Source organism: Fistularia commersonii, chromosome 27, assembly GCF_037954325.1.
Source record: "Fistularia commersonii isolate RoL2024-O1a breed Wild chromosome 27, RoL_Fcom_v1.0, whole genome shotgun sequence".
In the NCBI taxonomy this organism is placed as follows: domain Eukaryota; kingdom Metazoa; phylum Chordata; class Actinopteri; order Syngnathiformes; family Fistulariidae; genus Fistularia; species Fistularia commersonii.
In genome coordinates, this window is record NC_141310.1 from 1,553,263 (window position 1) to 1,567,562 (window position 14,300).

Below are 14,300 nucleotides of genomic sequence, written 5' to 3' on the forward strand. Positions count from 1 at the left end.
TCTTGGGCATCATCGTCCAGGCCGGACTTTTGACTGTGTTTGACTTCGACGTCTGGATTTAGACAAACCCAGACCGGTTAGTGTAATGTTTCAGTGAGCGGTTTTGGACCCTGAATCAGCACAGAGGTTTCGGCAGCAAAAAAAACGCTCCCACGGAGTGACGTGCCGTCCTGGTTGGGCTCCAGTACAGTGTTCACCCTGCAGGGTGTGTGTACAGCGGCGAGTGCATTTCGTTTGCTAGTGTCAGTTTCACTGTGTGTGTGTGTGTGTGTGTGTATGTGTGTGGGCATGCCGCTATTGGGCTGTAAGCCAGATTTGCCAGCTTCTTCTAAATCCTAGTCCTGTCATATTGATCACTGAAGGAAATTTCTACTCACAGCCGTTTGGCATGCAGTTCAGAGCACAGCAGAAGGGAAAGAAGTGGGAACTATCAGGTTCTTCTCGCAAACGCCCGGGTATAGGCTCCCCGGGTGAAATCACTGAATGCCTCTTGTAGAACTTGTGAAAAAGAAGGCTAGAGCAGATCTGACAGCTGCTAAAGTGAGGAAGTGTGTATTGAAACGAGGTGTCACACACACACACACACACACACACACACACACACACACACACACACACGCATACACATGGAAATCATCCTGTGAATTGCTGGTTTTAATTATTTCATTATATGGAAGAATTCTACTTTCACCATGGAGATTTTTATAAAAACTACACATCTGCCATCTGTCATTTATATAGTGTTTATAATAATAATAATAATAATAATAATAATAATAATAATAATAATAATAATAATTATTATTATTATCATTATAACATAGGTTGCACTTATTAATTATTGCACTGGTTAGATGCCAAACTGCATTGTGGTCTCCTTGTAATTTAATCCAATGTAATTGTCATATTTTTTTTTCACAATTTAAATGGATTCAGGGGTGTTTAAAGGGTGTCAATAACAAGCATCTCAATGGCCCTTTCAAAATAATGACACTTTCACAGGATATGGCTCTTCTTGCTGTTCCTGCCCCGGAGTCCTTCATGTCGTGTGTTGCAGTCCATTTTTTAGAGGGAAAATGTGGGTGTGGATTATTGCACAAATGTGGAGGGGAACAGCTAGCAGGGGTGGGGGGGTGACGGGACCTCCCGGGTGCATTGTAGAGACTATAACAGATAGTGATGAACATTTGTGTTGACAGGGGACCTAGTGAGTGCTGTAATACTCTGTACATCTCTATTTGCACTGACCATTTAGGAGATGGTTGCCTGTGTGTTGTGACCTGATGCTTGAGTCTCCCTCTTTTTTTATTCTTATTTTTTTTAAACAGTTAAATTGTCAAGTCCCGTAGACACGATTCCTTCATGTAGTTAAGTTCAAGCCATTGTTACTGTTGATAGTTGTAGTTCATAAAAAACTTAATATTGTTAGGCAGTGCTTGTATATCAAATAAAGTAGATTAATTTTTTATTTGACTTTTAATATTATGTACCATTCAGCTCAGCCTTAAGCCAAAACAAGCAGTGCCATTAGGTTGTTATTGCCCAATGTTTTTTTTTCATGCAGCGCACCCCATTAGTTCAGTGTCATAGAGATAATTTATATTAATGTCTCTCCAATTAACTATTGTTATACAATTAAATCTTTTTTTGTCCACACATTTATTTAAAGGAAACAGTGAAACGAACTGACAGAGAACCTCTGTGAGGCTCGCCGCATATTTCTGATCCAAACCACAGAGTTAATGCCAACACAAGCGGCGAGTGCAATTTAATAGCTATTGTTTATATGACATATTCATCTCTTTGTGTAAATGATCTCCTATCATTCAGTACTAAGCACTGGCTGGGATGGTCACATTGTGTTTAGGGTTTTTTATTTTAGATATTTATTTGACAGCTATGACCTCGGGGGTCATACTATTTCAATGGTCAACTGCATGGTTTTGTAGGATGAATTTCAGACATTTCAGCAAATGATTTTCTTTCCATGAATGATGTGTAGTCATGCATATTAACCCATTAAATCAATGTTCATGTGATATCCTTTGACCTTTTTTCGATACAATTTCCACCTGTGGCAGAAAACTATTCGCTTAGCTTTTTGAGGTGTTCTATACCACAATCTGAACCATCTAATTATTTTTAAGAAAAAAAAACGCCAATGGCGTTCAATTCTATGGATTCTGTACAATCAGTTTAAAAAAAGGGGGAAAGAAACAAGTAAAAAATTATTCTCCCTATCCTCTCTCTATTAGAAGGACGGGTTTGTTCAATTAATCAAAAAGCGTTGCATCTCGGCGAAAGTGAAACAGATTGCACGCTGGTCCGCTACAGACTCCGTCAGGTCATCTGAATTGATGATACGCGTTGCAAAGCGGCTCGGTTCCCCGAGAAACCTCTGTTGGGAGCATGCGCTGGCAGAGATGGGGGGCCTCGGCCAAGTCTGCCTGACTGATCACTACAGATGCTCCTCTTCAAGTATTCCGAGTCAGATCCTCAGTGTTGAGTCTTGAGGGACAAACAATAGCACCTGTTCCTCATAAGATAGCCCATTCATGTATCTTTAATGAAGCCCGGGGGCAGATGGTGTGAAATTACTGTATCCAGTACTTAGCAATGCTGAGACAAAGGGGGAGCTGCTCTGGCAACAACAATGCCACTGTATTTACAAGAAGAGGGGAGGTCACGCCCCCTTCAAGATCATCTCTTCACTTGAGAGTAAATCGTAAAGTGGAAGGATGGATTTTAGAATCTCCCAGGAGGAAGTGAGGCTCATATTTTTTCTTGTTTTGATATTTACTCATTTATTCTACCACAGTTGAGTGATCAGGAAAAAAAAACAGCATTATCATTAAATAGAAACTGTCCAGAAACTTGCTAAAATCTGCCGAGCCGCAGTGTCAGCTGTTCCCCCCCCACCACCACCGCGTCGTTCTTTGTTCCCACCACGAAGCTTCTCGGGATTTCATTTGCTTTTCTCCGACGTTGCTCGATGCAAATTAAACTTTAATGCTCAAAGCTCACCACGGCAACTTATGCTCGTTCAAACTAAAACTTGATTTATTTATCTATTTATGTAGTTCCGACATCACTGCACATTCACCCTCTGTCTCGGGGCTTCAATGCATCTTGCACGTTCTGCACTCCGCTTCAAAATAATATTAATAAAAGCTGATATCCCGATTGAAACGATACCATTTATTATTTAACGCTGCTCGGGGGAAAAAAAATATGTCGGGCGTAAGGATGCGATGCCTCTGTGTTTACAGTATTGTGGACGCTTTGCAAGCATCTTATTTGTATGGACAAATGCACATCACTTCCGCATTCCCGAATGATTAATATCAAATACGAAATCATTTGAATTTGATATGCTTTTTTTATTCATGTTAAATAACTGATCACAATTGTGCACACTGATAATCAAAAGGCCCTCTGTGAATCTTTCGGCAAAGAGGCCAAAAAAAAAAAGGGAAATACATTGAAAAGTCACAAAACATGACTAAGAGCAGTTTGGATTGATAAATCTGGAACAAAAAGCAATGAGTCAGTTATCCGTTTTTCAACAACGCATGAAAACATTTCATTCGCAGCTTTAACCTGTGTCGTGGAAATGTCATAGCGGTCGCGTTCACACTCGCAGCCGCGCTGACTTACGGGAGCTGCGTACTCAGCAGCAGACGCCATCTGGTTTTACAGTCCACGAACGGAGGCAGAGAATAGCCGCGTTCCCCAGACCCCCCCACTTCCCACCCGCGTGCGCCTGTCACTGGCCTCATGTCATGTTGTGACATTAATTATTGTGTTTTTTCCATATGCTCCACATATATGAGGCCAAGATGTATCTTTGCGCAATTCGGTCTGGAAACTTTGAGCAGCAAACCCTATAAGACAGCGTTTTTATTTAATGCTGCTTGTCGTGGTCTCCCCCTGCCATTTATTTTTCTTCAGCAACAGCAGATTTCAGCTTATTACTTCTGAAAGAATTACACACTTTTCTATTATTCAATAACCCTCTTAACTTGCACTTCTGTAAAGAAAATAGCTTAGCCAACACAAAGTTGTGGTGTTTCCAGTTTTCAGTCCAGCGTAGCACCTCTGAAGAGATCGATAACGTAGGTTCAAATTGCACAAATTCGTTCGAGGAACCGCACGGACATCTCCATGAAGGCTCGAAGGCGCGAGCAGCCCGGAGATACTCGCAGACCTCAGCCAGATCACGTAGGAAAAGGAGCCGCTCAGAGCGGTCTGATTTCATGCCCCGATGCAGCGGCTGTAATTGGACCCAGACCCATTTGATTTCGAGTTGATTTTAAAGAGGGATAAATGGAGAAACATTTTGTAAAGTGTTTATTTTGGGGGGAATGACCTTTATTAACCCGCTTTCCAAGGCAGGTTCCCCTGAGGTGGTCTGGCTCGGTGCTGGATTAACCCTAGCGGGGCCGTGGTAGCGGCGCTGTGCCCCGTCAGAGAGATTCAGGAAGCAGGGAGTGACAGTGAGATTGAACCTTGCAACGTGTGTGTGCGAAGCGGCCCCCCGAAAACCACCGCCGACTTACTGCTTTTAAGACATAAGCAACTCGCCCACCCTTGACACGGACACGAGGTCCGTATTCCCTTGATACCCCGGTAGAAAAGTCAGCGGAAAGAACCGGACGGTGAAAATTGACTTGAAAACGTTGCCGCTATTTGAATAAAAAAAATGAAAAAAAATGTTTGAAACTTTTCGGGTGTCCCCTGTAAACCGTCCGAACACTTCTGCGGGCATGTCGCCTCCACACCTGAGGGACGACGTGTACGCGCAGGGCCTCCGATGCACAGAGGTGGAATTGTGATTTCGGATTAAGAGCGGCGGTAGATCTGCCAGGTATTGTGGCGGGGCACGGGGGCCGCCGTCGCCGCGCAGCCCCCGCCCTGTCAGCGTGCGTTAGGAAAACCTGTGATCTGCCCTCCACCCCCCACTCCCCTCACCCCACCCCCCGAGTGGAATCTGTGTCTCTATGTACCATGTCTCTGCTTACGCCGTCTCTCTGATCTTTGCTCCCTATCTGTTCAGCAGGTCCAGGGTCACATGCCTCCACTCATGATCCCCATTTTTCCACACGACCAACGCACTCTGGCAGCAGCCGCCGCCGCCCAGCAAGGCTTTCTCTTCCCTCCGGGAATGTCTTATAAACCAGGTGGGATAGCAACTTTATTCACTGTGTTCCTCTCCTCCCGTCGCTGTCCGTCTTTTTAAGCTATTGCTCTGTGAACACACGCACGGCAACAAACAGATCCATACACGCATGCCCCGCTGCGCCTGAACTTCAACACAAGGCCAAAGAATCAAGCGCACGTAGTCACGGATAAGGCAACGGAGCCAAGGGAAACATGTCTTCAACAAGAAAAAGCATAATAACTATAATCCTTTGAAACATGATGGAAATCTATTATGGCAGCCGATGAAAAAATTGTTGGAGGATTATGCAAGGAACCGGTTTTTGAATCCAGAAATAATTCCCGGCCGAAGTTGTGAGGTGACGGGATTTGTCGACATCTACGGTCGTCACGCCACGGACGTTTGACAGGGTTACGCACTTTTGGACGTTGGTCTCGCCACGTCGCTGCCGCCGTAAACTAAACTGGCATTTAACTGGCAAATTGAAACGCTAACAACCTTAAATACAAATTCGTCCTTTAACGGGACTTCTGCTCTACCTGTGGTATAGGTGAATAATGTGAGCGACTCACTCTTATTGATTTTAGCCATAGGTGTTATCATCATGGAGTCTACCTGTCAGACTTAATGTTGTACCCGGGTTTATAACATCCAAAGTATACAGTAAATAAAGTTACGCCTGCCTTAGGTTATCTTGTCATTCTGATGTGTGCGCTGTCTTTCACACATCTATTGAATTATTTATTTCGCTTTGACACAACCGATCGGATGCGCGGCGTTAAAAGTAGAGGGGTGTATTTGTTGGGCCAAACAAGGACAGGAAGACGGAAGATGACCGAAAGGAATGGGAAACAGCGGGGAGTCTACGGGTTTGATCGAGAGCATTAAAAGGTGTGGAAAGGCGGTTAATAAATTAACTATAAAGCCGGGCAATGAAAAAGAAAGTCAGCTATTTTGGAACTATGGAGCCATGACAGCTTAAACAAAGTGCCTGGGGGTGAGTCTTTCACCAGTGTGCCTTCCGTAATAGGTTTGACATCGAAAATGTTTTAGTTCAAATAACAGAAGCTATTATGGAATCATGGTCAGAGGTCGCCACATGTATGGTTCCTGCATAATTCATAGGTTATGAAGAAATAGAAAAAAGGGGGCTTGCAAAATGACTGTTGTAGTCAGGAGAGGGATTTCAAAACGTCTATATTTTCTCTTCTCCCCATTCAACACAATATACACAATTTATCCAGAGTACAATGTTATCATCACCACCTGCAGGGTGTACAGGATGCGACCATGTTCTTTTACCATGGAGTGAGTGGCCAAGCATTCACTCCCTGGACTTAGGCGCACTAATCTGATGGTGTCATTATGAGACTGCGCTCGGGGACCACCGCTTATGACCCCGGCCCCGCGGTGCTCACATGGCAACGCTGTCGCTCTGGCACCATTGTTCTAAGCCATCACCTCCGGCTCCGCTGGCTGTGCTCAATGGCCTGGTAGCGCATGGTGGACAAGCGCAACCATGGAAATCATATAAAGAGACAAAGGGATGGATGACTTGCCACTCCATCCGCGTTCTTTACACGAATATGGTAATATTTCGGTCCCATGCGTCTGGAATGAACCGCAGTTCCCCTGCCACTCCTCCTCAGCGACTGCCACGATGCCACTGTTGGCGGGTTTACAGATAGGCATCATCTCAGCCACCTAAAGATAATGTATCAACAATCTAAGTGGATATACCTGAAGAGACTTTACCTCCACTGAAGAGATGATGCTTTTTTGGTAAGGATTAAAATTAGGAAGTATTGCAAACCTTTGTAGAATGGTCATAGAAGGTATTCAATGCAAAACTGGCCTTAGAGATAGTTCTCTACCTCCGGCTCAGTTTTATTTTCTAAATTTCATAAGTGCATAAGTCATTTTTAAACCTTTCCCAGAAAACACACAAAAAAAGGAACCATGTATTGAATAGTGTTGATTCTGGTAAAAAAAAAAAAATCATTTTTGTCAAAAAAAGAGTCAGGCAATTATTATTTTAGGAAGGCGACAATTCCAAAGTTCATGAACACCTTTTTTTTTACTTTATATCCAAGTGATGAAAAATGGCCGGCTATTGAAATTCATACACATCAATTTAATCCTGTCGACCGAATCTTTTATGCCAAACTTGCAATGTTGCCTCCTCTCACCATTTACCTCCGACCAGTGATGTCGGCACGAAACGGTGCATCACGCAGACTCCGATTATCTACGACTACAATTATTTATCAGCCAACCATATATTGTGCTGTGCAACAAACAACTTTCTTGCAAAAGCACAATACTAAAAGAGGCGGTGGGCGGTGCATGTGTGTGTATGTTTGTGTGTGTATGTGTGTGTGTGTGTGAGACCCTACACGTCCAACCCGGCGCTATTTGAAAACACTTCTTCTGTGACTTTATTTGATACTAAATGGGGATTGAATTTCCGCGGCCTGTATCACATCATGCTGTGCTATACAAAATTGCAAGTGAGGCATGCCGGCAAGGGCAAAGTGAAAAAGAAGGTATATACATTTACCTTGTCTGTGGCTTAATGGCACCATATGTTTGTGAGGAGAAGTGACAGGCAGAAGTGGGGTCTGAGCGAAGGCCAGCCCCCACTTCCCCCCCGGGCCCCTCCCCCTCGCACACGCTTGAAACCGAGCTACTCCGTCTCACCGGGGCTTTTTCTGTCCCTCTGAAAACACCGATCTGTGTGTGACAAAGTGTCCGGTGCTGTCGCGCAGCCCGTACCTGTCTGGGAAACGGCCGGCTAACTGGCACAGACAGAAGTAAATAATACTGCCGCCCAAATCTTTGCATGTTGATCTCAGTGATGTGTTCGATAAGAATGCCCGTGCGTGTGCGTATGTGTGTTTTTTAACTATGTTATTTTGCCTGCACACTTGTTCCAACCGGTTCACGTACAAACGCTTTAGCACCGCTGCCAAAGCTTTCACTCTTGAACAATCGTGTTGAACTATTGCCAAAGAAGTCAACAGTTGTGTGAACTGCCTAAGAGAACACGCCGGTCCTTTTTACATAATTGCTAATTAAAAGCTCAAGGAGATAATTTACATTCATTGTGAACCTGGCAAACGCGCACGTGGAGACGCACGCACATGCGCGCGCGCACGAAGGGGCGCGCAAACACACACAGGTGGAGGGAACGGTGTGCGATATTCCTGAGTAATCCCGCTCTAATCAAACCGGCTTAGTCCTTTTGTTAATGCAAATGTTCGGGCTGGAAGCCGAGCGATCGCTGCAATGTGCCACATCGCCGTGGTAATGCAGCGGAGGACGGGAGGATCTTTGTTGGCACTTGCCTGGTCGCTGTAGGCCAGTTCATTGTCTGAACCTGTATGCATTGTTGTCTCTCTCTGACAGGTGATAACTACCCTGTGCAGTTCATTCCTTCCACGATGGCAGCTGCGGCGGCGTCGGGACTCAGCCCCCTCCAGCTTCAGGTATGCATGCTACGATGACAAAGAATGCTCGGGACAGCTGCCAAATTCAGGGCAGAAAGGGTGGCTAAGCAGCTGTACATTAAGTAATGAGCTGCACACTAAATAATCCTGGAGGCCCCCAGCTCACACATGCTTATCACCTTACATATGTAATTTATCCTGTTTTATAGAGGATTTATCCCCACCAGCTCAGCCAGACAGAGGAGTTAGAAAGATAATAGTTATTAGAGGGAATGAGAATCACTTTGGCTGCCTTAATCGCCTGCCAGGGAAAGTATCAGAGGACAATTGACTGCGTGAGGAAAGAATGTCTTCCACTGCTATTATCTATGACCGCCGCTGAGATATTTCTCTCCTCTGTCCGCGCCGAGAAAAACAAATGGGAAATATGTGCAAAAATTTATGTCGGTGATCAACGCGTGCGGAGAATAGGAACGGACGGGAGGGAATAGTTCAACAAAATGTTTCCGATACTTTTCCAAAATCCTTCTCCGTCAAGATTCGCACGGGCCGAACCCGGATCCGGACTTCACCCGCGTTTTAAATGGGTAGTTACGTAGTTAAGTAGGCCACAGAGCGTGGCGGTGCAGAAACAGAGCACAGATATACGAATTGCAAAACCAACATGGATTGCTCCGTGTAATCATTTTAAGCCTGTATGCATATATTCCCGCGGTAATTAATGCGCCGTTGTGATTTTTCGTTTTTCTTTTTGTAATACGTCTGCAAGTCGGAGAGCTGGAATGGAATGTTCAGGGTGCAGGGAACAGTTAGTGCTGGCGGTGTGCTGGACGATTCGGAGTGTTATTAGCGTGAAAAAATACACTCGGTTCATAGTTTGTCACTCTCCCGCTTCGGTTGAATAGATTTCCTTTATTAAATAATACAAACTTCTTTCAACAAATGCCAAAGCGTGCGGTGTGTTTCCAAATAACTTTCAGAAAGGGTTTAGCTTAAAGACAAATGCACCAGCAATGAAAGTGCACGGCCGTTGTAGCGCCTCTCCTTTTATTTTCACACCTGACTTTTTATTTCATCTAAAATGTGTCAGTCTGAACAAAGGAGCCGGGCCTTTTGTTGTCGTCGTTGTTTTTCTTTTTTCCTCTCACCCGTCTCTCGGCACACGGTTAAGTAGCCACTGCTGTTTTGTCAGCAAACGTGATCAGTTATAGAAAGTTGCGACACGCGACGCTCAAAAGCAAAGAGCAAGCGTGACAAGATTAAACACGAAACTAAGACTAAGGGTCGGGGCTGGGGTTACGCTGCACACTGATGTTTGTGGCACTAGTCCTTGGTGGCTACCACTGTCAGCGTTAACAAGCCTTGGCAAGCTCTAACAGTGTTTGCTGCTAAATCTCAAGAGCTGCGGGTCATTATGGACCTTTAAAGAGGCGGCGCTGGAACCCTGTTAGGTGTAAAACGAGTCGGCCTGTTTGTGAAGATGCAGCGTCGCGAGAGTACATTATATAAGCTGACTAAGTGAATACGTCTCCGGGGCACACATGAGTCGTTCGGTTTGTTTCATGAAAACATCCATTGGAAAGGAATGGTAGTTCGGAGAGGCACGCCGGGCTATTTATAGCCGTGGATGAGGTCAGATGAGGCAGTCGTATATTTGAAGGTTAGGGTGAGGAGGGCAGACAGGTCCGAAGTCATTAATTCTGATTATGTATCTAACCCTGGGAATGGGGGAAAAACAGTGCCTCCAAGACCATGACTTGGCCGACCTTTACAGAACACAGTAAACAAAGAGAGGTGCATATTCCATTAATTGAAGTCCGTCAGCCCGTCACATATTCCGTCTGCTATTTACCCGGCGCGGAGGCTCGGCCGAAGACAGCGGGGCAAGTCAAAGGCGGCCTTTCCGACACGGGAATCGACGAACCGCGTCCCTGTCATTGCGTCTCCTGAAAAGCGTCACGATTAAAAACATTGTATTGAGCCAGACGGGAAATTAAGTGCCCGGTTTGTTGTCGGGTCTCTGAAGCGGCGGTCATACCTTCGGACGGAACGACGGCGGCATTTCTGTTGGAGACGGGCCTCTCGAAATGCGACCTGTGGGCTCGCCGAACGGAAAGAAAAAGAATATCCAATAAACCTCAAAAGCTGTTACGGGCGCACTTCAAAAATGACTCTTCCTTTCTCCCCCTCGCCCCCGCGGATGCAAATGGAGCCGTAAAAGTTGGACCCCGAATTAAAACGCATCTCTCAGTCAGCCATTTGACAAGCTATAATTTTTTTTTTTTTTTCACGAATTTACCGGGCTAAGATTATGCAATATAGGAACCTTAAAAAACGATCTCATTGAAATTAATCCCCACAATGCTGCATCGGTAATGTGATAAGCCACCCGGTCGGAGGGACTAGCCGTTCCATCAGTCTTAATGTCGTGCCGTGTAGCCTCCTCACCATTTCCCCTGTCATAACAGTCTGGGATCCGGCTCGCTTTCCTGCCCTTTCTCTCCGAGAGAAGAAAAACCAACAAGGTAACAAAGGCTTGAAGCTGATGGATGTAAATTAATCTTCACAGATGCATTTGAGTGCCGGAGACTGTAATTTTCTTGTCAATACAGGGGTGGTAGCATCACTCAGGTAGCTGGCAGTCTGCAACTGCCTGTCACCGGGCGTTGCCGTACCACCGGGGCAATTTCACTCAATGTTTCCCTGACAGATTGGTTCCCCTCCTCAACACACAGAAGAGAAGGCGGGTAAACTATCCCGGCGCGACATGCCCCTCTTCATTAGTGCCCACACAGCGGCGCGATGAGCCCGGGACCGGCGAGAAACAATGGCCCCATCCCCGCCTGTCCGCTCCTGATTACGGCTGACACCTCTCACCTAACACGGGAAATTGTACTCAGATTGTAACCCGATCTGTCAGGGCGCCCGTGGTATCTACGCCGACGGAGGGGACAAGAAGGGGATTTCCCTAATTCAACAAGGAAATTTATTTTCGTGGCTCGCGCCCGATTGGTTTGTTTGTACATTAAAAACCCGCGGAGGAGGAAAACAATTTCCATAAAGCCAACGGGACCTTAATTGATACCCGGCTAATGTCGTAACAGAGCCGGTGAGGGGGGCCATAAGAAATTATTTCAAGGCGTTTTAAAAAAAGGGGATGAAATTAGATGTTAATATTATATGTCGCCGTACTGGAAGTCGAGACGCTTAAGATTCTACGGCGGCGCCTGGAGCCTCATATTTGACGTCTGAGGAAGCGTTCGCTGACTGACGGTGATGCGCGGACGGGGGGCGAACTGTGGGCGGCGGGACGGCGGCGAACGACGGCGTTGTCTTTTGTCCGCATGTAAATGCATGGACAGTGCAGATGTGAAGAAACGGCCTCCATCATTAACAAGTGAAGCCCTTTTGACTTTGAAAGAGACGCGCAGAGAGGAGGGGTGACAAGAGAGAAGAGACATACTGTAGAGAGCAGCTGTTTCTGTGTTTATGAGCGGAGGAGCCCGGTCTTTGAAGGTAACCCAGAGCGGTGCTGCATCGCTGGCTGAGTACGGAAGGCTGGCTAATAGGAAGGCTAGGTGAGCAGCTGGAAAGAGGCAGCGGTGAACACAGGGACAGATGGACAGATAGAGTGGATAATGCAGTGAGCGGCGTTGAATGGGATGGCTCACTCTGGAGCCCCCGACCCTGGAGAGCCCACACATGCTTACACAAGTAGGACCGAGTTTGTACGTGCGCGCCGAAGGCAGAACTAAGCGAGGAGAACCTAATCGTATATCGCTTCGGAATAAGATGCGGAGGCCGAGAAAGTTGGGAGGAGCGGTTGGAGCCGAGCAGGTTGGGTGCCAGCAGATGAGACAGATGTTGGAGCATACTGGAAAGCATCGGCACAGTGCACCAGGATGCCTTCCTTCGCTCCTGACATCTGGGCCTAGCCTGGGTCAGCCTGCCTGGTCGCCCCGGGCAATGAGCCTGTACAAGCCTTGTGGCAAACGGGGGCTGGAGCGTCGCTGCCTTTTAAATGGTGCGGTGCACCGAAGCACAGCTAATGCTCTCATATCCAGCTCAGTGCTCAGCGCCCAGGCCAGGCAGAGGTGAATGAGACATTGACACACACACACACACACACACACGCGGAGCAATTACGAAAGCGCGGCCGGCACGAGAGAATGCTCATCACACATAAAATAGAATAGAGGATGATAATTGGTCGCGGTCGGCGGTATAGGTTTTAAGACGGCGGACGTACTTTTATTTTCATATATTTGCAGTCTCGCGGTGGTGAATGTGCAATGTAGCATCATCGCTGGCAGCGGGACGTCTGACAAATATCTGCCACTGTGTTTTCCAGCACATATTGCCATGCTGAGGCACTGCCTTTCTAAAGGGAAAAAAAAAAAAAAAAATCAAACAAGACGCACATTTTGTTTTTCCACAGAAAAGTTTTCTTCTCTTTATACTACGAGGCATCTGCTCCAGAGTTTGCAGAGGGGAAAATGTAATGCAGGGTGAGGTTATGAGCAAATGGATTTACTCCGAATTCGCTAGATTACAATTAGAATGAGCGCGTCGCCGTCCCGCCTGTCACATTCTAGTTCAACCGGACGCCGGTCTGAGTATTCCCCTCAAACACCGTCATCAGCATAAGTTGGGTCCGACGGGGTCCGATGCGGTCGGCAGAAACGGGAATCTACCGTTTAACCCCCGGTGCATCCGAGGGCTTGTTTTTAATTATGCGAGGCTAACAAGCTGACCTCGGGGCGCACCGCTCTCACTTTGAATCCGCGAGTGCTGAGGTCGCTCCGTTCCGCCGGGAGAGACGAGCACGGGTAAGATCAGAAGAGAGATGTTACGCTTTGCTTCTGAGTCGTCTCATGTACGCCGGTGTTTTATACAGTACATATTTATATACATGAATTACATGTCCTGTGTTGATTAATTCAGATGCGGGCATGCCGGGGTTAAAAAGGGAAGAGTTAAAAAGGAGAGCGTGGGGTCCAGGGCTTCGCTCAGACTCCCGCTCCATCCCCCGACGACAAAGTCAAGCGCAGACTTTCAACTTGACCCTCGCTGCCATAACCGGGGCCAACTGGCGTGGAGATGCGGCGGCGCAGGCTTTTTAATATGACAATCCTCTGGGCGTAGCGGGCAGATGTCTCTCCGCTCCGAGAGACCGGCCTTGGCGCAATACGTTTTCCGTCAGCCATTAGCGCAACGCCGCACGTACCGTTGAATTCTTGACTTTGCATGGCTGCTACGTCCTCCAACAAGTAGATCCTAGAATACCGACATTGAAATAAACAGCACTCCGTATCTGACCTTGAGTCGAGTATCAGAGGCCAGAGCACCTTTCATCTGTCTTTTCCCCCTTGATTGTATTTATTGTACTTCAGCTCCAGGGGATAGACTGCTCCTTGTTACGAGTGTAACCGCAGATTCTCGCCCCCGTGGCACTGACCTGTTAATCACCGCTGACAAAGGGCATCCTGGCTGTGTCTAATTTGAGGCGCAGTCTAATTATGCCCTTTTTCCGGGACAATAAAGTTTTTTCCTCTCAAGGTCAGGGGCATGCCTGTTGACGGGACTTTGAGCAAACATCTGTCCAACAGACTCCACTTCCGCTTCTTTGGTGAGACTGTAGTGACGCCTACAGTGAAGGGCAGTGATTGGAGGCTCACCCCTTACTCTCC

General features: G+C 46.6%; 1 protein-coding gene across 9 annotated transcripts in view; it reads left to right on the top strand.

The window, feature by feature from the left end:
* The window catches only part of sox6 (SRY-box transcription factor 6), a 128,212-nt gene that overhangs the window by 86,069 nt on the left and 27,843 nt on the right, over positions 1-14,300 (top strand). For 7 of the 9 annotated variants that reach the window (XM_086174481.1, XM_086174474.1, XM_086174473.1 and 4 more), the window contains 2 exons: positions 5,057-5,180; positions 8,570-8,649. In XM_086174481.1, the coding sequence (XP_086030607.1) occupies positions 5,057-5,180; positions 8,570-8,649 (204 nt within the window). The remainder of the gene's footprint in view (positions 1-5,056; positions 5,181-8,569; positions 8,650-14,300) is intronic. The other 2 variants (XM_086174478.1, XM_086174479.1) reach the window with 1 other exon arrangement.